General features: G+C 41.8%; 3 protein-coding genes across 3 annotated transcripts; 2 read left to right on the top strand and 1 right to left on the bottom strand.

Moving 5' to 3' along the window:
• Positions 1–449: 449 nt before the first annotated feature.
• On the top strand, positions 450–1394 carry LOC123786892 (vomeronasal type-1 receptor 4-like). Its single transcript, XM_045789226.2, is given in 1 exon segment — positions 450–1394. A coding segment is annotated over 1 exon segment (945 nt).
• Positions 1395–10919: 9525 nt separating this feature from the next.
• Positions 10920–12717, top strand: LOC123786893 (protein FRG2-like-1). The gene is made up of 4 exons (XM_087853393.1): positions 10920–11097; positions 11368–11442; positions 11663–11764; positions 12029–12717. The coding sequence occupies exons 1-4, from the start codon at positions 10920–10922 to the stop codon at positions 12715–12717; spliced, it is 1044 nt and encodes a 347-aa protein (XP_087709519.1).
• Positions 12718–20244: 7527 nt separating this feature from the next.
• Positions 20245–21192, bottom strand: VN1R2 (vomeronasal 1 receptor 2). Its single transcript, XM_045789228.2, is given in 1 exon segment — positions 20245–21192. A coding segment is annotated over 1 exon segment (948 nt).
• Positions 21193–25170: the final 3978 nt, after the last annotated feature.

Genomic DNA, 25170 nt, shown 5'->3' with positions numbered 1-25170 from the left:
ATTTTCTCCCAGTCCATAGATTGCCTTTTCACTTTGGTGATTATTTCCCTTGCTCTGCAGAAGCTTTTTTGTTTCATATAGTGCCACTTGTCTTTTGTTGGTTTAGTTCCCTCTTCTGTTGGTGTCAGATCCAGGAAATCATTGCCAAGACCAATGCCAAGAAGATTTTCCTCTATGTTTTCCTAAAAGGGTTTTACAGTCTCACATCTTACGTTTAAGTCTTTAATCCACGTTGAGCTGATTTTTTATGTATGGTGTGAGATAGGGGTCCAATTTCACCCTTTTACACGTGTATATCCAGTTTTCCCAATACCATTTCTAAGGGGAAACTAATGATAAGTGGAGACTGTTGGATTTTAGTTGACATGGTGCATGAAGCCCACACGTCATATTCCCATGCAGGATCCTCTGGTTCTGAAATCAAATCTCAGTGGCTGGAAACTGGCAGGATGGCCTCCAGGGATTTGGTCATAGGAGTGATCTTCTTAGTCCAGACCATGGTTGGAACCTTGGGGAATCTCTCTCTTCTTTACTATTATCTCTTCCTTTCCTTCACTGGGTGCAGATTGCGGCCCACAGATTTGATTGTTAAACACTTGATTGTGGCCAACTCCTTATCCCTCCTCTGTAAAGGAGTCCCCCAGACAATGGCAGCTTTTGGGTGGAACAATTTTCCAAGTGATGTCGGATGCAAACTTCTTTTCTATCTTCACAGAATAAGCAGGGGTGTGTCCATAGGCAGCACGTGTCTCCTGAGCGTCTTCCAGGCCATCACGATCAGCCCCAGGAACTCAAGCTGGGCAAAACTTAAAAGGAAAGCTCTCAAGCACATTGACTTCTCTATACTCCTGTGCTGGACCCTCTACATGCTGGCCAGTATCCTTTTTCCTGTCTATGTAACTGGCAAATGGAGCAACAGGAGCATCTCCGTGAAAAAGGATTTGGGATACTGTTCTGGGATAAGTAATAACAAAATCATACAACTGGTCCAAGCAGCACTGTTATCCTTCCCTGATGCTTTATGTTGAGGACTCATGATCTGGGCCAGCAGCTCCATGGTTTTCATCCTGCACAGGCACAGGCAGCGGGTCCAGCACATCCACAGACCTAATAATGTCTCTGCCAGACCCCCTGCTGAGTCCAGAGCCACCCAGAGCATCCTTGTCCTGATGACCACCTTCGTGTCCTTATACTCCGTCTCCTCCATCTTTCAAGTCTGTATCGTTCTATTAGATGACCCCAGTTGGCTGCTGGTGAGCGTCTCTGCCTTGATCAGTGGATGCTTCCCAACTGCCTGCCCCTTTGTTCTCATGAACTGTGACTCCAGTGCATCCAGGTTCTACTTAGCCTGGATGAGGAACACAACCCCCACCAAACTCCTGACGGATATGTGAATTGTATGTTTTTGCACAGTGTACGATTGTTTATTCATTCGACCCCCAAACTGTATGATTGTGTCAACAATCACACCACAAGAGAGAGGTCAGCAAGCCAGAATGAGCTTCTTTCCCATAAGAAGCAATAAATAGTAATAGTAAATGTGAATGAAACATTATGGAATTATTATGAAAATACTTACGTAGGCGAAATTTTATTCACACTTCTAGTGAAGTAATTTGGAATCTGTGCAATTAAAAAAATGGACTCTGAGAAACAAACTGTGGGCTTCAGAGGGGAGGGGGGTGGGGGATGGGATAGGCTGGTGATGGGTAGTAAGGAGGGCACGTATTGCATGGAGCACTGGGTGTTATACGCAACTAATGAATCATCGAACTCTACATCAGAAACCAGGGATGTACTGTATGGTGACTAACATAATATAATAAAAAACTATTTTTAAAAATTGTTCCTGAAACAATCTAGAGATTGTGGGGAGATCTTTGTGTAACTTTTAATTTGACAAATTAAATATTTCCAGAAATTGACTAAGCGTCGAATATTTGGAAAAGATTTGAGAGTTCACGTGTGAGATGGCCATTCAATAAAGTGAAGAAGAAAATGTTCTCGGGGTGCCTGGGGGGGCTCAGTCGGTTAAGTGTCTGCCTTCAGCTGAGGTCATGATCCCAGGATCCTGGGATCGAGTCCCCCATTGGGTTTCCCTGCTCAGCGGGGAGCCGGCTTCTCCTTCTCCCTCTGACCCTCCCCCTGCTTTCTGTCAAATAAATACAGATAACACTGTACCACTTTATCGATAGTGAAAGTACCTCAGGACAGAACAGTCCCAATTCCTCCCTCCCATCCCTTATAACACTGCTGTCATTTATTTCGCTTATCCATAAGCTGTAATCACCTAGTATGTTGTTGCTATTTTGAGTTTGAACAGTTATCTATTAAATCAGTTAAGAATAAAATAAATAAATAAGTAAATAAATAAATAAATAAAATCTTTTAAAAAAGAAAAGGAAAGAAAATGTTCTCAAGTAATAATGAAATAGCCTGGGGTGAAGGTGGAGTTTGCAAATTCAGGTTCAGTTGGGAACATTTTGGTCTAAATTATAAAACTTGTAGGTTACATCCTTAGAGGATAGTTTTTAAAATACGATTACATGGAGGGATATTAGCATATTAAAACATTTTAATGTAGAAATAGACAAAGGGAGCTGGGTTGGGACAAAGGAGAGCACAAAAACTTGTTTTCACTGATTAAAACAAAATGAGATGAGTGGTGACAATTTAAAAAAAAATGCATCAGGCAACCAACTGATTAGGAGAAGATATTTGCAAATGATACATCTAATAAGGGGTTAATACCCAAAATACATAAAGAACTCACACAACTCAACCAAAAAAATATCTGATTTAAAAATCCGCAGGGGACCTGAATAGACATTTTTCTAAAAATGACATCCAGATGGCCAATAGACACATGGAAAGATGTCCCTCATCACTTACCTTCATGGAAATGCAGATCAAAACCACAATGAGATATCACCTCACACCATTCAGAAGGGCTAGGGTCAAAAATACAAGAAAGACCAAGTGTTGGCAAGGAGGTAGAGAAAAGGGAACCCTTGTGCACCGTTGGTAGAAATGTCATTGGTGCAGCCACTCTAGAAAACAGTATGGCGATTCCTCAAAATATTAAAAACAGAAATATGATACAACCCAGCAATTCTACCTTTGAGTATTTACCCAAGGAAAATGAAGACATTAATTTAAAAAGATACACCCACACCTATGTCCACTGATGGGCAAACAGATAGAGATGTGATATAAATACATGATGGACTATTATTCAACCGGAGCAAAGAATGAAATCATGTCATTTGTGACAACAAGACTAGACCTAGAGGGCATTATGCTATGTGAAATAAGTCAGAGAGAGAAAGACACATACCATATGATTTCACTTATTTGCAGAATCTAAAAACAAAACAAATGAACAAGCAACAACAACAAAAAGGAAACAGACTCACAAATACAGAGAATGAACTAGTGGTTGCCAGTGGGGGTGGGGGTAGAGGGATAGATGAAACAGATGAAGGGGACTAAAAAGTACACACTTCCAGTTATAAAAGAAATTACAAGGATGAAAAGTACGGTATAGGGAATACAGTCAATAATATTGTTAATAACTTGGTGTGGTGATGGACGGTAACTATACCTATTACGGTGAACATATCCTAATGTACACAGTTGTCAATCACTATGTTGTACGCCTGAAACTAATATAATATTATGTGTCAACTCTTACTTCAGTTAAACAATTTAAAAAGTTTTTAAGAACACATGCCATCTGGGATAAAATTACATGAACTTTTGGAAGGTAGATTTCTCTTTCAAGTGTGAAGGTGCCAGTTGGCCATGTTGGAATGAAGGAGATTTGGGGGAGCACTCACAAATCTCTAAAGTGAGGAAGTAAGTGGAGTTTTCCACTTTATTGAAAGTCACTTCAATGGCTAAAGAAAATGTGGTGCGTATACACACACAATGGAATATTATCCAGCCATACAAAAGAAGGAAATCCTGCCATTTGCAACAACACGGATGAATCTTGAGGGCATTCTGCTAAGTGAGATAAGTCAGAGAGAGAAAGACAAATACATGATATATATGATATTGCTTATATGTGGAATCTAAATAAAACCAGACTCCCAGAGAGTAGAATGTCATTGTCAGGGATGGGTGGCAGGGGAAATGGGGAGATGTTTGCCAAAGGAGACAAGCTTCCAGTTGTTTTTTTTTAAAGATTTTATTTATTTATTCGACAGATAGAGACAGCCAGCGAGAGAGGGAACACAAGCAGGGGGAGTGGGAGAGGAAGAAGCAGGCTCATAGCGGAGGAGCCTGATGTGGGGCTCGATCCCATAACACTGGGATCACGCCCTGAGCCGAAGGCAGACGCTTAACCGCTGTGCCACCCAGGCACCCCAAGCTTCCAGTTAAGACGAACAGGTTCTTGGGTTCTAATGTACAGCATGGTAACTTAACGATGGATCCACATGGATGGATCTCATCTCAGATTTCTTGACAGGTGGGTGACTTGTGATAACAAACCCAGGACAGATCTGTTCTTGGATGGGTGAATGGACATCAACCTGGTAGGACACTTCAGAAAAAACACCATTCAAATAAAATATGTTTTACTCTCAATGAAGAGTAAAAAGACAACTCAAAAAAAAGAAAAAAAGAAAAAAAAAGACATAGGACCTATGGAAACATTTCACAGTAAAAGAAATGCAAATGGTCACTTCCCATACAAAGAGGTATCTATCTTCAATGGTGGTCAGAGAAAAGTAAGTTACAAAATATGTTTGTTGTGTGATCATCAGCTTGTTAAGTTAAAAGGTTGCTGGTGTGCCTGGGTGGCTCTGTTGGTCAGGTGTCTGACTCTTGATTTTGGCTGATGTCTTGATCTCAGGGTCATGAGTTCTAGCCCCACACTGGGCTCCATGCTGGGTGTGGAGCCTACTTAGATAGATAGATAGATAGATAGATAGATAGATAGATAGATAGATAGATAGATGATAGAAAGATAGATAGAAGTTTGCTGATATGGCTTCTGTCTGAGATTAGTAGAAACACACCATTTCATACACGCATGTAGGGAATATCAATGGTCAGTGACTTTTTGAGAGACAATTAGGGAATCTTTTCAAAAGCTGAAAGATGCATATTCTTGCATATGATTCTACCCGCTGGAAGACACTTGAACATGTGCTCGGAAATGCCCCCACAGTTGTTACTGGTGAACATGCAAATAATAGCACAAAAAAGAAGAAAAATGCATATGTATCGGGATCCCTTTGGTTATCCTGGACTTTGAAGATAACCCCTTACGGGGGCGCCTGGGCGGCTTAGTCTGTTAAGCATCTGCCCTTGGCTCAGGTCATGATCCTGGAGTCCTGGGAGCGAGTCCCTCATCAGGCTCCCTGCTCAGCGGAGAGCCTGCTTCTCCCTCTGCCCCTCGCCCCATTCCTGCTCTCTCTGTCAAATAAATACATAAAATCTTTAAAAAAAAAAAAGAGAATCCCCTTACATGAGAGACACAGAAGTAAAGCAAATCAGGAGGCCTGTGAAGGGCAAACAGAACAGGGCAAAAGAGGGGGCAACGCCCTCAGAGTCACAAGGTTCTGTCATTTCCTTCCCTGTTGTTGCTTCTCTGGAAGTCTCTTGGGAATCACCCTCTTCACCTCTTCTTGCTTACAGAAGAAACCAGGTTAAGTGTCTGGACCTCCCCCACCTTCCTGTCCCTATCTAGGCACTGGGAAGCAAGGGCAGAGTCCTTACTCAATTTATTGGGTGAGAGAGGTATTGAAGGTCCTATGAACTTTGTCAAGGATTCTTCTTCCCTCATGTCGGATCCAGCCCCCAACTCTGGGCAGCCCCCCATGGTTTCCTGAGGTACAATGAAGAGATGATGCACTTCCATTTAGACTCTTTTGCTATTCGGTCTGCTGTATGCAGTTTCAAGATTTCCCTATACATTTCCTCCCAGATGACCCTCCATGACTACAATGAATGAATATTTGTCTTTCCCAAGCATTTAAGAAAATTTAACATATATTTTATAATTTTATTTTATATTTATATATAAATTTTTAAAATATATATTATATATAATATATACAATATATATAAAATTTATATTATATAAAATCTACATATATTCATATTTATATTTATATATTATCTATAATTTAAATATATATTTATATTTATATATAATTCATATATATTTTTATATATAAATTATATTTTATTGAATATTAAATATATTTTAATAAAAATATTTAAAATATTTTAATATTTATATATTTATATATAATTTATAATTCAAATATATAAATATATTTATATATAATTTAATATATAATATATTATATATAATTTATACATATAAATTATATAAATTTTAATATAATATAAAATATATTATATATAATTTTATTTTTTTTAATTTTATTTTTTTAAAGATTTTATTTATTTATTTGACAGAGATAGAGACAGCCAGTGAGAGAGGGAACACAAGCAGGGGGAGTGGGAGAGGAAGAAGCAGGCTCCAAGCGGAGGAGCCTGATGTGGGGCTCGATCCCAGAATGCCAGGATCACGCCCTGAGCCGAAGGCAGGCGCTTAACCACTGTGCCACCCAGGCGCCCCTATATATAATTTTATATCATATATAATTTATAATTTAAATATATAAATATTTATATTTATATATAAAATTTAACATATAATATATTATATATAATTTATATGTATAAATTTTATATAAATTTATATATATAATTTTAAAATATATATTTATATATTATATATTTTAATATATATTATATAGATATAAAATATATTATATATGTTTATATATGTTATATATAATATAAAGTTTATATTTATATATGTATACATTATATATATATGTATATTTATATACAATATATAATAATATATAAATTTTAAAATATATATTTATATATTATATATTTTAATATATATTATATAGATATAAAATATATTATATATGTTTATATATGTTATATATAATATAAAGTTTATATTTATATATGTATACATTATATATATATGTATATTTATATACAATATATAATAATATATAAATTTTCAAACATGTTAAATATATGACATATAACATATAAAATATATATTATAAAATATAAAATGTTTATATTTTAGATATTTATATGATATATATATTTACATATACAATATCTAAGTTTTTATATATTATTATATTGTATACTACATATACTATTATTATATATCATTTTATGCTCCTGAGTGAGGAACCCTGAAAGATTCTGAGCCCTTTGTATGTTTCTGTTGCATTTCTCTGTCTGACTTGGAGATGGCTGTGCTTGCAGCATCAAGAAAAAGTGTCCTTGGAGTCCAGTTCTAAGGATGGCTTCCAGTACCCAGACTCCTCACCTTTGTCTTTGTTCCTTCTGTCAGTCTTGCTAAAAGGCCTGTGGTCCAGAGTTCCTCAGGCTTCCTTAGTCCCAGGTTCTCCTCCTCATTTGAATACGACAGCTGGGAGACAAGGACCCCCCCCCCCCACACACATCATGGGATACCTCCTGGTCCTGTCCATGTGTCCAAAGGCGTGACAACAGTTCTTGCACATTATCTGTGGGTCGAAGAAAAGGGCGGTCAGTAAGTCAGCATCAATCATGGGCAGCTTTCAAAGGTTATCATCAAGACATATTTTTTGATTTGGGAGTTGGTTTTTCTGGAGGGGACACAGACACGTGGCCTGTGAAATTCATGATGCAATCAACAGTCATATCCACACCCATTTTATATAGGGACACAAGGGGGGCACCTGGGTGGCTCAGTCAGTTAAGTGTCTGCCTTCAACTCAGGTCATGATCCCGGGGCCCCGCATCAGACTCCCTGCTCCTCAGGGGAGCCTGCTTCTCCCTCTCCTTCTGCCTGCCACTCCCCCTGCTTGTGCTCTCTCTCTGTCAAAAAAAAAAAAAACAAAAAAAACACCAATCTTCAATAGGGACCCCAGGAGAAAAGATCAAAAGGTCTCAAGATGAGGGTGATGACTGGGCTGTCCTTATCAGCTCAGATTGTGCACGCCGATCAAACTCCGCGGGGCACAATGTAGCTTCCGGGATAACTGAGGAAGGATGAGGATGAAGGGAAGCTTCAGGGGGCCTTTATATTGCTGGAGGAGGCCCCTCTCAAGCACTGGCACTAACCTCATCAGCTCTACACAATCCAGTTTGATCTAGTCATCCCCCAAGATATAAAGGCATCATTTACTTCCTGTTTACTTTTCCTCTGCATTTTTGTTTTACCACGCCTGTATGTATCTGATATCATCAACCATTATTTGATAAGTTTCATTTCCAAGCATTTAAGAAACGTTAACATATACGTATATACTTTTAAAGCTATATATTACTTCCTGCAAGTGCAAGATAGTACACACGTCAACAGACTGTTTAATTCTGTATCATGACACTTCTCTCTACTGTTTCTGGAAAATCCCCTTTTTACTCAATTACCTCTAGTTCATTCCATTTCACCACTGTTGGGTATTTACTTGTGTTGACGAACTGGACTTTATGGTTTTAATCTCTGATCCTATTCATGGGCATTTGTTGTTTCTAGTATTTTCCTGCCCCTGGCAATGCTGCCGTGAACATACTTGGGATATGTTCTTGTTTGCTATGATCCTCCCTGTTGCTACGAACAGAAAGTAAGGAACTAAATTCCCGCATCACGGTGCTCATGCATCTTCATGTTTAAACAGATTTTTAAAATTTTTTTAAAGATTGTACTTATTTATTTTGAGAGAATGAGAGAGAGCCCAAGAGCAAGGTGAGGGGCAGAGGGAGAAGCAGACTCCCTCCTGAGCAGAGAGCCCAATGCAGGGCTCCATCCCAGGACTCCAGGATCATGACCTGAGCCAAAGGCAGACGCTTAGTCAACTAAGCCACCCAGGCGCCCCCATGCATCTTCCTGTTTAGCGACCATATTGTCCCCTGAAGTGGTTAAGCCAATCACACCCACACTCATCCTGGAGGAGAGTCTTCAATTCCCCATATCATTGCTACACCCGGTAATGTACGAATTTTCACTACTGGTATGCATGTGAAATGCCCGTGAGTTTATTTCCATTTGTTTTATTATCAGCAATGCTGTATGTAACATAATAAAATATTCATAGGTTTACTAACTGATGAATTGTCTTTTTGAATTTCTTTTCCAATTCATTGTGGATTGTTTTCCTTTCGTTTTAATGGGTAGACATTAGTTTTTATATATCCTGGGTATATTTCTGGGTGATGGGAACTGCAAGTGTGTGCTTCCACTTTGTAACTAATCTTAAATTATATTTTCAGACAGAAGGTACCAGATTTAGTGATATAATAAGTAATAGTAATAGTAATGTAGGAACTTTGTTTAGATCCTGATTCAAAAAAAACAATTTAGGGGCGCCTGGGTGGCACAGCGGTTAAGCGTCTGCCTTCGGCTCAGGGCGTGATCCCGGCGTTATGGGATCGAGCCCCACATCAGGCTCCTCCGCTATGAGCCTGCTTCTTCCTCTCCCACTTCCCCTGCTTGTGTTCCCTCTCTCACTGGCTGTCTCTCTCTCTGTCAAATAAATAAATAAAATCTTAAAAAAAAACAATTTAAAGAATGTGTTTGAAAACAAATGTGTTGGAATCATTTGGGAGAATATGAATAATGAACTGGGTATTAGATGATATTTAGCAATTTAAAAATAGGGGCACCTGGCTGGCTCAGTCAGTAGAGAAAGGGACTCTTGATCTCGGGGTTGTAAGTTCGAGCCCCACATTGGATGCAGAGGTTACTTAAAAATAAAATCTTTAAAATAAAAAATAAATTAAACAATAATTTTGTGATGTGATAGCCTGGGAGTCTTCCTATTATCTCTTATATCCTTGAATAATTATTTATTAGAGGTGAATCTTAATGGCTCACAACTTGTTTATCAGAGAAATACAGAATTCTAGGATTTGCATCAAAGATTTACAGCTCCATTTACCACCCAACCCCCATCCCAAAGGAAAAGTTTGGAGTGGATGATACAAGACTGGTAAAACGCTGACATATTTTGAAGTGATCTTAAGGGTAAACAGAGATTCGTTGTATTTTAATTGTGTGAATGCTTGAAATTTCCATATTAAAAGCTCTAAAAAATAATATTGGGAAATTATCTTCACCATTAATTATTTTTAGTTCTTTGCTGGCTTCATTTTTATATAAAGATGTGTCTGTCAGATATACTCATAGGTTAAGATTGACTCGTAAATTTTCCTACCGAGACATCCAGTCCTTAAAGATCCAGGGCAGAGTTCCTGCTCTCTTTTGCCAAGAATGGGAACATGGGAGAGAAATACTCCACTTGCGTAATGGGTCTGGTAGACATTTTTTTAAGATCTGATTTTCCTGTGACTTATACAGAATGAAATTATCAGTGAGAAGAATACTGAAAACATGTTTTTCATAGATATGGAAGAAACCCTTCTGGTGAGCCTACGTAATCCTTGTACCCTCCCTTGGGCAGACTCACTTCTCCTTTCACGGTGGAAGAAACATCAGAAATCTCTCAGGGTCTTAAATAGTTGTGGGTGGGAGTTGGACCAGAAGTAAGATAAGGAGGAGTCCCCTGTCTTCCAGTCCCTCTGCACCCGGCTTTGCTGTCCTGCTTTTTGACACCATGACAGGACCCTACAAAAGTCTCCCTCCCCTTAGCTGCGTGGGGCTTCGCAGTGGAAACACAACCACTAGCATCCCTCCTACTAGACCAGCCCAGGTTCTGAGCAGCGGCAGAAGCTGCAGGAAGATGGAATTTTTTCCAGCCAATAGGAGCAAGCCACGCCCTTTGGAGGGGCCTATAAAAGGCAGGTCCTGGCGACCAGTCCACACTCTGGAGTCCGAGTGTTGCAGAGAGAGGAGTCTCACTGTCGGCTTCAAGATGGACTCGGGAACTGAAGGCTCAGACCCGCGCAGCCCCTCCATGCGACACTCCACTGCCCAGCCGCCCTGCCAACAGAATTCTTTAGAAGAAAGGGACTCAGATGTGGCGGAGAAACCACTCGAAGGAAAAGAGACATTCTCTTCCCAGTTAAGAGAGAGCTGCACCCAGAGGCAAGGTAGGGATCTGGGCAGTTTGTGTTTGGAGGCTGGGAGGAGGGGTAGGGGCCAGGGTTTTATTTTGAGATGGGTGATAGGAAATGTCACCCAGCCCTTAAGGGGGCTTTGAGAAATATGGCAATGGTCCCCTGGAACCATATTGCTCCGGTCCACCTTTGACACTGGCTGAACCTCAGTTGAGAGAACTGTCCACAAAGTCAGATCGAGGATGGACTAGAGTTCTGTGGCCTTCGAGGGAGGCCAGTCACCTAAACTTCCTTTTCCTCCAGGGTCAGAGCCCAAGACTGATAAGGAAAATTCCAAGGAAACTGAGCTCAAAAGAGACAGCGGCATGTCTGGATCAGGTAAGAGTTTATTGTCCTGGGGAGGAGGGACAGGACGTGGAGTAACTCAGTCTCCGCGGTCAGGGAACTGGGAGCTCTGTGGCCCCGTTGCAGATCCTGGACTCTAGGGACAGCTGGGAACCTAGTTTTGGTTGCCAGCTTTGGTCCTTGCGTGTCCAGGATGGACGCGGGTGTTGAGGCATCCTGTTGGTGGCAGTCACAAGACTCTCTTTATCCACAGAATCGGAAAGCTGCTCCAGTTGGGAGGACTCCAGGAAGAGGAAAATCAGTTCGGGTGACAGCACCTGTGATGGAGCAGATAGGATCTTGCTCTGGGCTGGAGGTGCTGACACAAGAGCAGGTCACACACGCAGGGTGTGGGCACGGAGGGAGGGATCTGTTGAGTGGCTGAAGTGAGTCAGGAGACTGTGGAATCCAGGGAGCATTTGGGGACCCTTCATGGGCACGGCGTCGCCTCATCCCATCAAGGGACGGGGCGGGACGGAGTAAGAGACAGGAGTAGGAGACATTCCCTACACCCTAGGGAATGGGGGTCCCTGGGGATCCATTTGGCAGGTTGTCACCCACGTGCTTCCTCTCTCTGCAGGGGCCTCTCTAGCACAGGAGCGCAGTGTGACTCCGCGAAGGAAGAAACGCAGGGCGCCCGAGGACCGCGGCCGCGAGAGCCAGGAGCCCGCGGATGCCTGTCCCAGGAGACGCGGGGCGCCGGGCGCGGGGCGCGGCCGGCGGAACAGATGCCGGTCCCCAGGAGTCCGGCCGCCTCCCCTTCGGAAGAGGCTGGTGACCACCCTGCGCGCCCTGTCTGCGGCCATCTATCAGGACGTGGCTCGGGCGTGCGAGCGGCAGAAGCACTCCCCGCTGACCTGGGAGCCGCGCGCGGGGCTCGCGGGGCTCGGCGGACCCCTGTACGCGGCACTGCAGACCGTCTACACCATGGCCAACCAGGCGGCCTACGGCTTCCCTGCCGAGAGCTGGCTGGTCCCAGGCCCGCCGCCGGGCCCCGGGGCTCCGCTGGGGGTGGAGGGGAAGCCCGGGGGCCCGCCCCTCCCCGGGGCCCGAGCTAGGCTGCCCGAGCTCCGTCCGGCCCGCGCGCGTCCGCAGAGCCGGGCGCGCAGCTCCGGGGGTGAGAACAAAACCCTGCTACGGCCCCGAGGCTCCCCGAAACCCAGCGGGGTGTGTTTTAGACACAGCGTGTCAGTGAGTGATAGAACCCCGGGTGGTCCGAGGAAAGGTACTCGAAACATGCACTCAGAATGGGGAGATGCCGAGGTTTAAATTTCATGTTAGGCATTTTCGTGTATTTTGAGTATCTTAGGCCGGCCCAGCGTTGAGTTTATACTGAGAACAAATATCAGGGTGCAATTCACATGTATTTGTGTTTAAGGTGTAGCGAAGTAAGCATACTTATATCATCCCCTTTGACCCTGAAAAGGCTGTTAAGTCTTTGGCAGGACCGAGACCACAGGCCGGGGGTAGCATTCTGTGGGGACAGATGGCGCAATTGTTCAGTTTGATAAAATCATGGTGAAGTCACCAGGTCACTTTCTCTGCTTTTCAACTATTTTATATAAAACCTGAGTCAAAATATATTAATGTGTTGACCGTATGTATTTATTCTTACAGCTGGCACGTATTATATGCCTAATTTTAAATTTTCTTCTATTTTATAGACTTCAAGTTATCCTATTTATGAGAGTTATTAAAACTAATGTAGATAGTCATTTTATATTTTTTATTTTATATAGTTTCCTATTTGTATTTTATACTGGGATCATTCAGTCTTTCATCATATAAATGTATCTAATTTTGTGTAAGAAAAATAAACATTTTTGGGTATTGTCTTGTCTTTGGTTCATAATTTCCATATTACATGTGATGAAATAAAAATTCATACTTCTCATGTATCCTACTTATCCAGATGGAGTTTGTTTTCTGGCTGGTGTGGGTTAGGAGGCTGCTTTCTTTTCACCTCTACTGCATTTCCACCTTGACTTTCCTCCACCAAGCAGCTCTTATTGGAGGTAGGGGGTGGGAGTTAATGATCCCAATGAATGGGGCGATTCAATGATAATATATTACAAAGCAATTTGAACCCATGACATGGCTTCCAATTATATAAAACAAATGCCTGCATATGTACAAAAATTACAATTTGGAAGTTATATTTGGGGGTTGGGGATGCAATTACAAAAGGATCAAAAAAATAAAATTTTAAAATAGTAAAACAAAATCGAAATAAAATATTGGAATATTTTTGCTTATTGGAATATTATTGCTTAAAAAAGCAAAAACAAAATCGAAATATTGGAATAAATCCAATAAAAATGTATCAAATGTATATGAGAAACTATATAAAATTTCTGAAATATATGAAAGTAGACATGCACAAATATAAAATCACACCACTGTTCTTGGGTAGGACAACTCCATATTATCAAACACCAATCCCTAAGCTAATTATATGAATTGAATTTGGTCCTGATAGAGATACCATCAGTTACTCATTGGAGCCAGGCATGTTACTGCAAAAAAACCCTACAGATAAAAATACAAATAAGGATAGGCAGGAAAACTGTGAAAAAGAAAAAAAAATGAGGATGAAGTTTTAGTTAAGCAAGATGAATAAGCTCCAGAGATCTGTATAATATTGTACAGATAGTCATCAGTGTATTGCACACTTAAAAAGCCATGAAGAGTTGGGGCGCCTGGGTGGCACAGCGGTTAAGCGCCTGCCTTCGGCTCAGGGCGTGATCCCGGCTTTATGGGATCGAGCCCCACATCAGGCTCTTCTGCTATGGGCCTGCTTCTTCCTCTCCCACTCCCCCTGCTGTGTTCCCTCTCTCGCTGGCTGCCTCTATCTCTGTCAAATAAATAAATAAAATCTTTAAAAAAAAATCCATAAAGAGGGTAGATCTCATCTTAAGCGTTCTGAAAAATAAAGAAAAACGAGGAAAAAATAAGGCTAGCTAGCTCTAGGACACATGTTGTTTCTTGAATAAGATCAGTAGAGATAAAAATTCAAAAACAGGCCAAAGGATTAGAGAAAGTTAATAAGCAAGAAAATTTTGGGGATGACATCATTCATACTTGGGGTTTGGGAACATAACATCACAAAGGTAAGAAACTGATCTACCCTCCACATCCTATAACAAGGTAAAGGTCCAATGAAAAATACAAACGGATGACCAAAAAAAAAAAAAAAAAAGCCTCTGCCTATTGAATTGAAATAGAAAATACACACCGACTCCCTCCTGCTGCCAGGACAGTGGGCTTCGTGTGAAGGTCATGGCAGCCAATACACGTGGGAGGGAGGCAGTGAGATCCTAAGATAAGGGTTTGTGGTTCTTGGACCTCCCCTCCCCTCGGAACTGCAATAATCATCTCACCTGCAGCGGCAGTGAGAGGTCAGGCTTGGGGAACTGACATTGTCATTGAAAAACTTTTTTCCCCCAGGTGCTACTTGCCAAAAAAGAATTACAAATTCCAACTTAGCATCTGTCAGGTGTTTGGGAGAGCCAGCTCTCTTTTCCACAAGCCCTGGAGGTATAGACAAGGATCAGGGCAGGAAATGCTGAGGTCCGATAGGTGAGGGACTGTTAGTGAAACACCTGAATTTTACTGGATTCTCTGCCCAAATTTGTTTCTTCAACTCATTTATACTATTTTACGCTTTGTGCTATAATTCAATACTAAGAAATTCTACCCCAAATAGAGTTCTAATATTCAGACACTCAGATGCCCTATCATTTAAGTTATAAGCATAGAAATGAAATCAAAGTATCTGAAAAGGATTTGCAGAGTTAAAATCAAAGAGAAAAACACGTGGATGAAAATTTACATTGGGAATCATTGGACTTCTATGCACAAGTCAGTGCCAATATAGTTGAAAGTGTAGATGATACAGAAATTTGTTAGGAAATTATGCTTTCCCAATATCAATCTCCCTAGTGGTAACAGGAAGTCTAAACAGAGCAATATCTACCAAAAGGGAGAAGGTTATGAGACCCTCACAAATGAAAGCACCAGATTAGACGGTTATTTTTTTTAAGGTTTTATTTATTTATTCATGAGAGAGAGAGGCAGAGGGAGAAGCAGGATCCCCACACAGCAGGGAGCACGACGCGAGACTAGATCCCAGGACCCTGGGATCATGACCTGAGCCACAGGCAGACGCTTAACCAACTGAGCCACCCAGACGCCCCAGGATCAAATGGTTAAATGGGCGGATTCTATCATTCCTTTACCTCTCATACAAGCCAATGCTCATTTAAACAGCACTGGGTGGTTACCACATCTTCCCACAGCTGTATTTTTGCTGAGTTTTCAGTAATCAGCTCCGACTGCTTTTATAATTAAGAAATGTGAATTCAAAGTAATCCTTTGTTTTCCCTACACACAAACACACAATTTGATCCACACCCACTATCGAATACTCCCCATACCCAGGTCAGAGATTAGAGCCACAGTGGTGGTCAACCCCTAGTTCACAAACGCACAAATGCACAAACATTACACACAGCTGCAAACACCCATGCGTATGTGCAACACACACTCAAACGCACAGCCACATACCCGCACACACGTACACACACTCGCAAACACTCCACAGCAAACTCACACTCATGACCACATTCATCAAACACAAGCATACACTTGCACAAGCACACTCACATTTACACACACTTGTGCATACGCTCACGTTCCCAGTCCCATGTAAGTGATCACATTCATAGTCAGCGTGCACGTGTGTATCTCAGTAATGTGCTCGTATGTGGAAGAACGCAGGAATCTCCTGACCTTGGATGCCTGAAGATGGGGGAGAGGAGCACCTCCCACCTTTTTCACTCCTTCCATCCCTGCAACAAGCCACAAAGACGATATTTACCATGTGCGATATTTTAAAGTGCTGCGAGCATTGCCAGGGCGGAGCTGGCACGTTGCAGGTGTGTTGACAGAGCAAGGTACAAATGAGGATGGACGGAGGGGTTAGAGGTGGTGTGCGGAGAGCATGGGAGTGTGGAGGATGCAGAAGGCTTCAAAGGCAGGTCATGCCACAATACTCGATAAAAGCAGACAGGTACAGAAAAGCAAGGGGGGAGGCTAAAATGAAGCCTGAAGTACTGGATCAGAGTCAGGGACACATGAACACATACTTAGCTGTAGAGATGAAAGTACACAGGTAGATGAAGAGAAAACTATAGATAGATGTATGTGTAAACAGAGATTTCGTAGGTACGTCTACTCAGAGGGCCTAACGGCACTGAAATGACTGGAGCAAGGAGAACCCCCAGCACCCACATCTTGTATCTAACACTGTTCTCTACTCAAAGGCTCCTTGGAGATACGATGGCAGGAGCAGGGAAAATACAAGATGAGCCTGGAGCCTCCTGCAGTGACAACACGTAAAAGGAAGGAAGTGCTCAAAAAACACAAAACTGGGGGCCGCCTGGGTGGCTCAGGTGGTTAAGCGGCTGCCTTCTGCTCAGGTCATGATCTCAGGGTCCTGGGGTCAAGCCCCACGGCGGGCTCCCTGCTCAACGCGGAGTCGGCTTCTCCTCTCCCTCTGCCTCTCCCCAGCTCGCGCCCCAGCACGCGCACTCTCTCCCAAATAAATAAATAAAATCTTAAAAAAAAAAAAAACAACGGGGACATATCAAAGGGATACAGTAGCCAAACTTGAAAGGGCTTCTGCACCGCACGCTGTCCACAATTCCCTGATACCAACTGGCCGTCCTGCAATTCCACGTAATTCTGACATTCTCTGCTTAGCACAGACCCCCCAAGCTAAGGGCAAGGTCCTTCCCGAGACTGCCCCCAGTCACAAGTCACACCACAAGGCAGGCATTCCCAAGCTGGGGCAACTGCCAGCCAGCTACCGATTTAAGGCGCCCCACAATCCCCTCTGGTTGGATATTTGCGGGGAAGACTCACAGACCTCAGAAAAGTGCTATACTTAGGATGATCCTTGATGAAGTTAATTCGTGTATCGGGACCCGTCAAACAGAGGCCACCCCAGTGGCCCGGCCCACATCACAAATCTAAACCGAAGTCAGCCTGCTCTTACGGGAAACACTGGCAAGAAACCTAATGTACGCGGATCGCAATCCTCCAACTCAGCTTTAGCCGCCGACCTTACCGCAGAAAACAGCGCCTGCTGGCTTTGTAAGGAAATCCCTGCCCTCCTAGTCAGTCTCTGCGCTGCCTCTTCTAAAACTCCCTCTCGCCCCAAATCCCCCGGGAAGGGCGCTCCACCCTGTGAGGCTCTGTCCTCCCGCAGACAAAGGGTTGTCTTCCCTTGAATAAAAGACAGCAAACTTGTTGCGACACTGTTTTAGTTTTGTCATTTGACATCATCTTATCATAAAGGACAGCAATAAAGAGTGGAACGAAGGCATTCAGAGAGCAAGATCTGGGAGGGTTACCCACGTAGTAGCTTCTGTCCCCGCCCCCCCCAAGAAGCTCCCTGGAGCGTCTCTGGATTTTTAAACTAAGGTCTCATTCCCTAGGCATGGTTGGTTAAATGACTGGCCCATATGACTGAACTCAATCCCCAGTCAGCCTCCTTCTTCTCCCCAGAGGTTGGGCAGCTGAGCGTTCCAATCCAATCATGTAGTTGGTCTTTCAAAGTGTTCAGTCCCCCGTTCTGAAGCTATGTGGGGAACCCCTGCCCACAGTTGCCTCCTTAGTATAATAAAGACACTCCTACCACCCAGAAAATCCTAAAGGGTTTTGAAGCTCTGATCCAGGAACCTGAGACAAAGACCAGATGTGTATGTATACACACACACACACACACACACACACACGCACACACACACACATTTCTATTATACCATGGCTCCCAGTGACCAATGCTGGAACAATTTAAGCAACAAAATAAATTACATAGTATTGAATTATAGCACAAAGTGTAAAAAAAGTATAAATGAGTTGAAGAAACAAATAAATGAGGCAGAAGTGACACGGCTTCCACACAGAAGAATGGCGAAGAATATATGGGGCTACTTTGCCCTCCAGGAAGTGGCATTTAATTGAACACCTCACCCCCACCCTTATGCACCCCTCCTTCACTCCCCCCACACTTGACTGTGAGCTGCGCTTAGAGTCTTCCAAAGAATAGAGTATGGGAAGGCATGCACAGGAATTTTACAGTGGAGAAGCCTGGTAGACACTACCTTAACTAACTGACGAGATTAACATCGTCCAAGATAACTCATGTTAACTGCATGAACCTCTCAGGCCGGATGCTGGGATGAGATGTGATATTCTTCTCAAAAACCCATAAACCAGTCTATCCAAGAGAAACGCTTCAGACAAATTCAACGTTAGAGGCATGCTAAGACGTACGGGACCAGTACTGCTCAAACTGGTCATGACCAACAAGGAAGATCTGAGAAAATGTCACAGAGAGGAAGAGCCTAGCGGAGACAGAATGACTACATACAATGTGACGTCCCGGATTGGATCCTGATAGAGAAAAATGATGTTAAAGTGTTAAAACAACTGAAATGTAAATAAAGTCTGGAGTTTAGGTAATAGTAACATACTAATGTTGTTTCCTTAGTTTTTGACAAAAGAACCATGGTAAAGTTACAATGGTAACAGTTGGGGGACTGGGTGAGAGATATTTTGGAACTCAGTGTTATCTTTACAAATGTTCCGCAAGTCTAAAGTTATTTCAAAATAAAATGTTTACTTTTTAAAATTGCAAACGTTTATGATTTAATAACAGGGAATTATATTATTTCTTTTTTAAAAGATTTTAAGCAATCTCTACACCCAGTGTGGGGCTTGAACTCACAATCCCGAGATTAGGAGTCAAATGCTGTACCCACTGAGCCAGCCAGGCGCTCCTAAAGTATTTCTATGTTTGAGTTAATATCCTTTTATTTTTCCTTTCAAAAGTGTCCATTCTGCTCCGGTGGGGATTTCAAAAGCGATTATACTCCTCGTTAAACAAAATATATTCACATCTTCCAGCTTCATATCGCTTCTCATCTACTGTCCCACGCTTGATGAAATGCTGCTCTGTAACCTCTTGTATCCTCAAGTTGGAAAAGCAGAAGTCCATCTTGAAATGTCTTTTTCGCCAACCTAGCCAACTGCCATCAAGCTTTAACACAGAACAATCTACCTTCTAAACATCCCCAAAGTCCATTCAGTCTTTTCCACCTCTTACATTCCTTTGTTCCCTGCAGTTTACTCTTCAAATGTTGACCTGAAAATATTTTAATACGCTCATCTTTCTCCATTAGCGTTATCATATTTCAAATGTCCCCAGTTTCTCTTGGATATAAAGCACAATATTCGCAACACAGCCTCTAAAGCCAGCAATAAGTAAAACCTGATTTTTCCCTCCAGCTTCACCCCAGGCCATTTGCATCACAAATCAGGACCACTGCTCCCATCCCTAGTTCCTGGAAAGACTATCCATATGCTATTCCCTCTTACCCAACTGTCTTTACAATTCCAAGCTCAGGTACATCTTGGAAAATTTTAATATATCTCGATTTGAAAGTTACACATTCAAAGATATTTCCAATATCTTCACATTATTTCAGGACTGTTCTATGGAATCTTAACTTCTCCACTGTAACTGTTAATAAAAATACAACTATCTAAGTACACACATGTTAATTACAGAAGAGTTCATGTACCATGCTACTGTTATTTACTACTTTATATTAGGCCAGTGTCAGTCTGTCTTGCTCACCCCCCTCTCTGCAATGAAACTGGCTCATACTTGTTCTTAACATGCTTTGAGGTCTGAGTGCATCCATGACTGAACAGGAGGAGGAGAACTCATATTTCTCTGATGAGATGAGAGAATTATGTATTTCTTCCACAGCAGATGCAGTAGAGCCTGGCTATGCTGGGGTCGTGGCTCATGAGAACAAAAGGACTAATGGTTGGAAAACATGCAGTGATCAGTACTGCGGTGTTCACCAGCCACCAACTGGAATCATCAGAGAGAGCCACGTAAACATAAATGATGGAGGGGAGGGCGTAAAATGACACAAAGGTGATCACCAAAACAAGGACGCTTTGGATGGCTCTGGACTCAGGGGAGGGTCTGGGGGAGAGACTGTTCCTATGGATGTGTTGGACCCTCTGCTTGTGCCTATAAAGGAGGAAAACCATGGAGCTGCTGGCCAAGGTCATGAGTCCCAAACACAAACTGTCATGGACAGATGTCACTGCTACATACACTGAGTCTGAGATCTTGGCACGATGCTGTGAAGCAGGACAATATCCAAAACCTCTTCTCTTTGTAGTATTTTTGTTGCTCCATTTACCAGACATATAGATGGGAAAAAACACATTCACCACCATGTGCAGCACCCAACACAGGATACTGGAGGGGCCGACGTACTTGGGAGCTTTCACTTTAAGCTCCGCCCACCTGGAGTTCCCAGGGTGGATCAAGATAGCCCGGAAGACACTCAGGAGGCACGTGGAACAAACGGACATAGCTCTGGCTACTCTGTGAACGTACAAAAGAATGCAGCATCCGTAATAACTGGTGAAATGTCTCAACCCTAAAGCTGCCATGGTTTTTGGGACTCCGCTAGAGAGAATGACCAAGGAGTTGGCTATAGTCAGGTGCCTGAGAATTAAATCTGTGGATCTTGGCTTGCATCCCCTGAAGTAAAGGGACGTGTAATGATATAAGAGTGGGAAATTCCCCAGGATTCCAACGACTGTCTGGAATAGCAAGATCGTTCTTATATTCAAATCCGCCGAGGTCATTCTGTCATTTTCCAGAACTCAATATTCAAATTCACAGGCAGTGGGTTCTGCATGAAAACATGAGTTTGGGGCTACATTTTCACAGGAAATAAATTCTCCATTTACCTTTCCTTCCCCCTGAGAATTAATATCTAAAATATACTCTCTTTTGTTAAGAGATTTCCCATTTTGTATGTTTCTTTTCATCGCACTTACAACATGTGGGTAATTATTATTCATGCTCTGCCTATTCTAACTTATTTAATAGTCACAACCCTATGAGTAAGGAACTAATATAACTCTCATTTTATAGATGAGGAGAATTTAGCCATGGGCAGTGAAGTGACTCATCTAAACAGCAGTAGAATCAGGATTTGAACCTGGGTAGCCTAGTTGCAATGACATTAGTGTTTACTACTGTACTATACTGTGCCAAGTACCTAGCATGCACGCACGCGTGCACACACACACACAAACACACACACACACACCTTCTCATATTTTAAATTTATTTTACTATATAAACTTGGTTTGATAGTTTCCCATTTTTGTTTAAGTATTTCTTTTATAACCAATATAACTAAGGAGTGAGGATTGAGAGGCCTTAATAAATTATAGATGGCACTGAATAATTTTATATGAGCCAATTTGATTTATTTAATGTAGACAAATGTTAGGGTGGCAGCAGAAAAACTCATTTCATTTTTTTGCCTGAACCAAAAATACAATGGCACCCATAACAGAAATTATTCCACAAAATTACTGCTAAATATGGGACATGAATTATATTATAGTGATAATGCATATCAGGGCAGGAAATAAATTAATCCTATAAAGATCACATCACTGTATGTTTATGATTTTAGAATAAACAAACTGCAACTCGAACTGATATTTGATTTGGAAAATATTTGATTGTATTAAAATACAATACAAACATGCAAAATGGAATTTGAAGACTTGGAACCTTAAGCATTTAATAACTGAAAAGCAGAAGTGGTGAATAGTGAGCTGGTAATAACATTGAAATGATTTTTTAAAAGGTTTATTTACTTATTTGAGAGAGAGAGGGAGAGACAGTGCGAGCAGGGGGGAGGAGCAGAGGGAGAAGGAGACAAGCAGATTCCCCTCTGAGTAGGGAGCCTGTCATGGGGCTGGATCCCAGGACCCTGAGACCACAACCTGAGCTGAAATCAAGAGTCGGTTGCTCAACTGACTGAGCCACCCAGGTGCCCCTGAAATGATTTTATTTTTTTTAAAGATTTTATTTATTTATTTGACAGAGAGAGACAGCCAGTGAGAGAGGGAACACAAGCAGGGGGAGTGGGAGAGGAAGAAGCAGGCTCCCAGCGGAGAAGCCTGATGTGGGGCTCGATCCCAGAACGCCGGGATCACACCCTGAGCCGAAGGCAGACGCTTAACGACTGCGCCACCCAGGCGTCCCCCCTGAAATGATTTTAAACCAGAGAAAATACAGCAAGAAACATTTGAACCTTAAAATTGCTTTTTTTCTGATGAGATTATATTTTTAAATTAATTTCTTATTTTAAAATTAAATTAAAATATAAAGTCCTTGGGGCGCCTGGGTGGCACAACAGTTAAGCGTCTGCCTTTGGCTCAGGGCGTGATCCCGGCGTTATGGGATCGAGCCCCACATCAGGCTCCTCTGCTATGAGCCTGCTTCTTCCTCTCCCACTCCCCCTGCTGTGTTCCCTCTCTCGCTGGCTGTCTCTGTTGAATAAATAAATAAAATCTTTAAAAAAAAAAAAATAAATAAATAAATAAATAAATAAAATATAAAGTCCTTAATTTTTTGCTCTATGAAACGCTCTATTATGATGTTAACTTTTTCTTAAAGGACCTTTCCTAATTTCAGGAAAGAAAACTGTCTCACAGATCAATAGACCACAGATACTTTCAGTAGAGACACATTTACTGTCTCCATTAAGCTCGTCACACTCAAGTTACAGAAGGATAAATTTCAGCAATTCCCATTCAGTCACACTTTTTCTGCTGTGAATCGGGTAATTTAATTTGTTCCATCATATTCGTTATCACATGCACACGCCTTTACAGAAATCACAATATTGCTCCTGAAAATGTCCCCGTGACTCTCGCACACTGTATTGAATAGCAGACTAATTCTGAAATTACATCTTAAAATTGAGACTCCGAAAGCACTTGGATCAAACACCAAGAACCCCTTTAAATGAGGATTTTGTTAAATTACATTAGCAGTGGTCATGCATTGATTTAGTACTCTCTCTCCACAAGCTCAGCCTTGCCTCACGACTGTGTTCCCACACCTGCTCACCTACCCAGATTCCTGCTGCATCTCCTAACCTTAGAGACTCTGCTCTCAGACTAAACTAGGAGATACTCACAGACTCCTTCCTGCTGCCAGGACTATGAGTCGGGTGTAAAGTAGCAGCCAAATCATGTGTGGACGGGAGGAAGCCAGATCCTGAGATATGCGATTCTGTGACATCACCTCCCCAAAGAAACGTAATCATCATGTCACCTATAGTGACAGTGACAGTTCACACTTGGGGAGCTGAGAACAGTTCTGAAAAACTTTTTAATTACCAGGATCTCTTAGAAGTTTCTAATGAGCATATCCAAAGGGACCTTTGGAGTGTTTGAGAGACACTCTTCCTTTTCCATTATTCTCACATGGGAGGAAATGCTGAGGTTTGAAAGCCCAGTAGAGAAGGACATGTGCCTCATTGGATTCTGTGCTTCCCTGAGAATTTCTTTTACCCTAACCTAATTCTTTGTTAAACCTCAGACCCCTGAGTACCACCATCATTTAACTTATGGGCAGAGAGAAAGAATCATACAAATGACCCAAGAAGGATTTTCTATTTTTAAGATTTTTAGTAAATGCAATAAATTTTTTAAATTTTCAATAAATGCAAAAGAAAGAACATGATGTCAATAACTGAGATTTAAAAAATATTTGCCCTGTTTCCCCAACTTGAAACAAATTAACCAGAAAGCCTACATAAAATGAACACTTCCTAGGAAAATATAGGAAAATTGCCTTCAGTAACATAGGGAGTCTAAACAGGCCAATATCCACAGAGAAAAGGAAGACATTTATAAGGAGTCCCTCACAAATAAAAGCACCAGAATCAGAGTAGCAAGCAGAGTCTTCCTTTTTTTTTTTTTTTTTAAAGTAGGCTCCATGCCCAGTGTGGAGCCCAACATAGGGCTTGAACTCACAACCCTAAGATCAAGATGAGGAGCTGAGATCAAGTGTCAAATGCTTAACTGACTGAGGCACCCAGGTGTCCCCAAATTCTTCCATTCTTTTAAATAGCAGATAAGCCAACGCTACTTACTCGATTCAAGAGCATTACAGAAGTAAAATGTCCAAATTATCTCTATATGTCAAATAAAATTCTGATACTAAAACATCCTAAAGTTTATACCGGAAAGAATACCACAGAAAGATCTCACATCTGCCTACAGATGATACCATCTAAAATAAATATTGCCAAAACCCCTGAAAAATAATATACAAATAACACCATGATGACCAAGACTTATGTCTGGAATTCAAGAATGATTCACTATTAGAAAATTCATTAACATTGTTCACCACAGTTATTAAGAGAAATCAAGAAATCTTTTTTTTAAATTTTATTCATTTATTTAACAGACAGAGCGACAGCCGGCGAGCGAGGGAACACAAGCAGGGGGAGTGGGAGGGGAAGAAGCAGGCTCCCAGCGGAGCATGGAGCCCGATGTGGGGCTCGATCCCAGGAGCCTGGGACTACGCCTAGGACTACGCTTAACGACTGAGCCACCCAGGCGCCCCGAGAAATCAAGAAACCTTACTTGTAGTTACAAAAACGTTATTGGGGAGAATTCAACATGTATGGATAGTAAATTAAAGCACTCGAAATTGGGAATTGATGGATCTTTCCCGACTTGACAAAACAAAGTCTTCGTCTTGCTCACAGGGAAACACTGGAGATACTCTGCTAAGGCCAG

The sequence above is a fragment of the Ursus americanus genome, chromosome 21 (genome assembly GCF_024610735.1).
Source record: "Ursus americanus isolate L20-20 chromosome 21, mUrsAme1.1.p, whole genome shotgun sequence".
Classification (NCBI taxonomy): Eukaryota; Metazoa; Chordata; class Mammalia; order Carnivora; family Ursidae; genus Ursus; species Ursus americanus.
Note: the sequence above shows the minus strand (reverse complement) of the source record. Positions and strands in the feature narration are given on the sequence as shown.

Excerpts from the sequence above, each read along its gene's own strand:
- LOC123786893 (XM_087853393.1), top strand. The coding sequence starts at position 10,920 with ATGGACTCGGGAACTGAAGGCTCAGACCCGCGCAGCCCCTCCATGCGA. Across the intron at positions 11,098-11,367 it reads GAGCTGCACCCAGAGGCAAG|GGTCAGAGCCCAAGACTGAT; the intron begins GTAGGGATCTGG and ends CTTTTCCTCCAG. Across the intron at positions 11,765-12,028 it reads GATCTTGCTCTGGGCTGGAG|GGGCCTCTCTAGCACAGGAG; the intron begins GTGCTGACACAA and ends CTCTCTCTGCAG.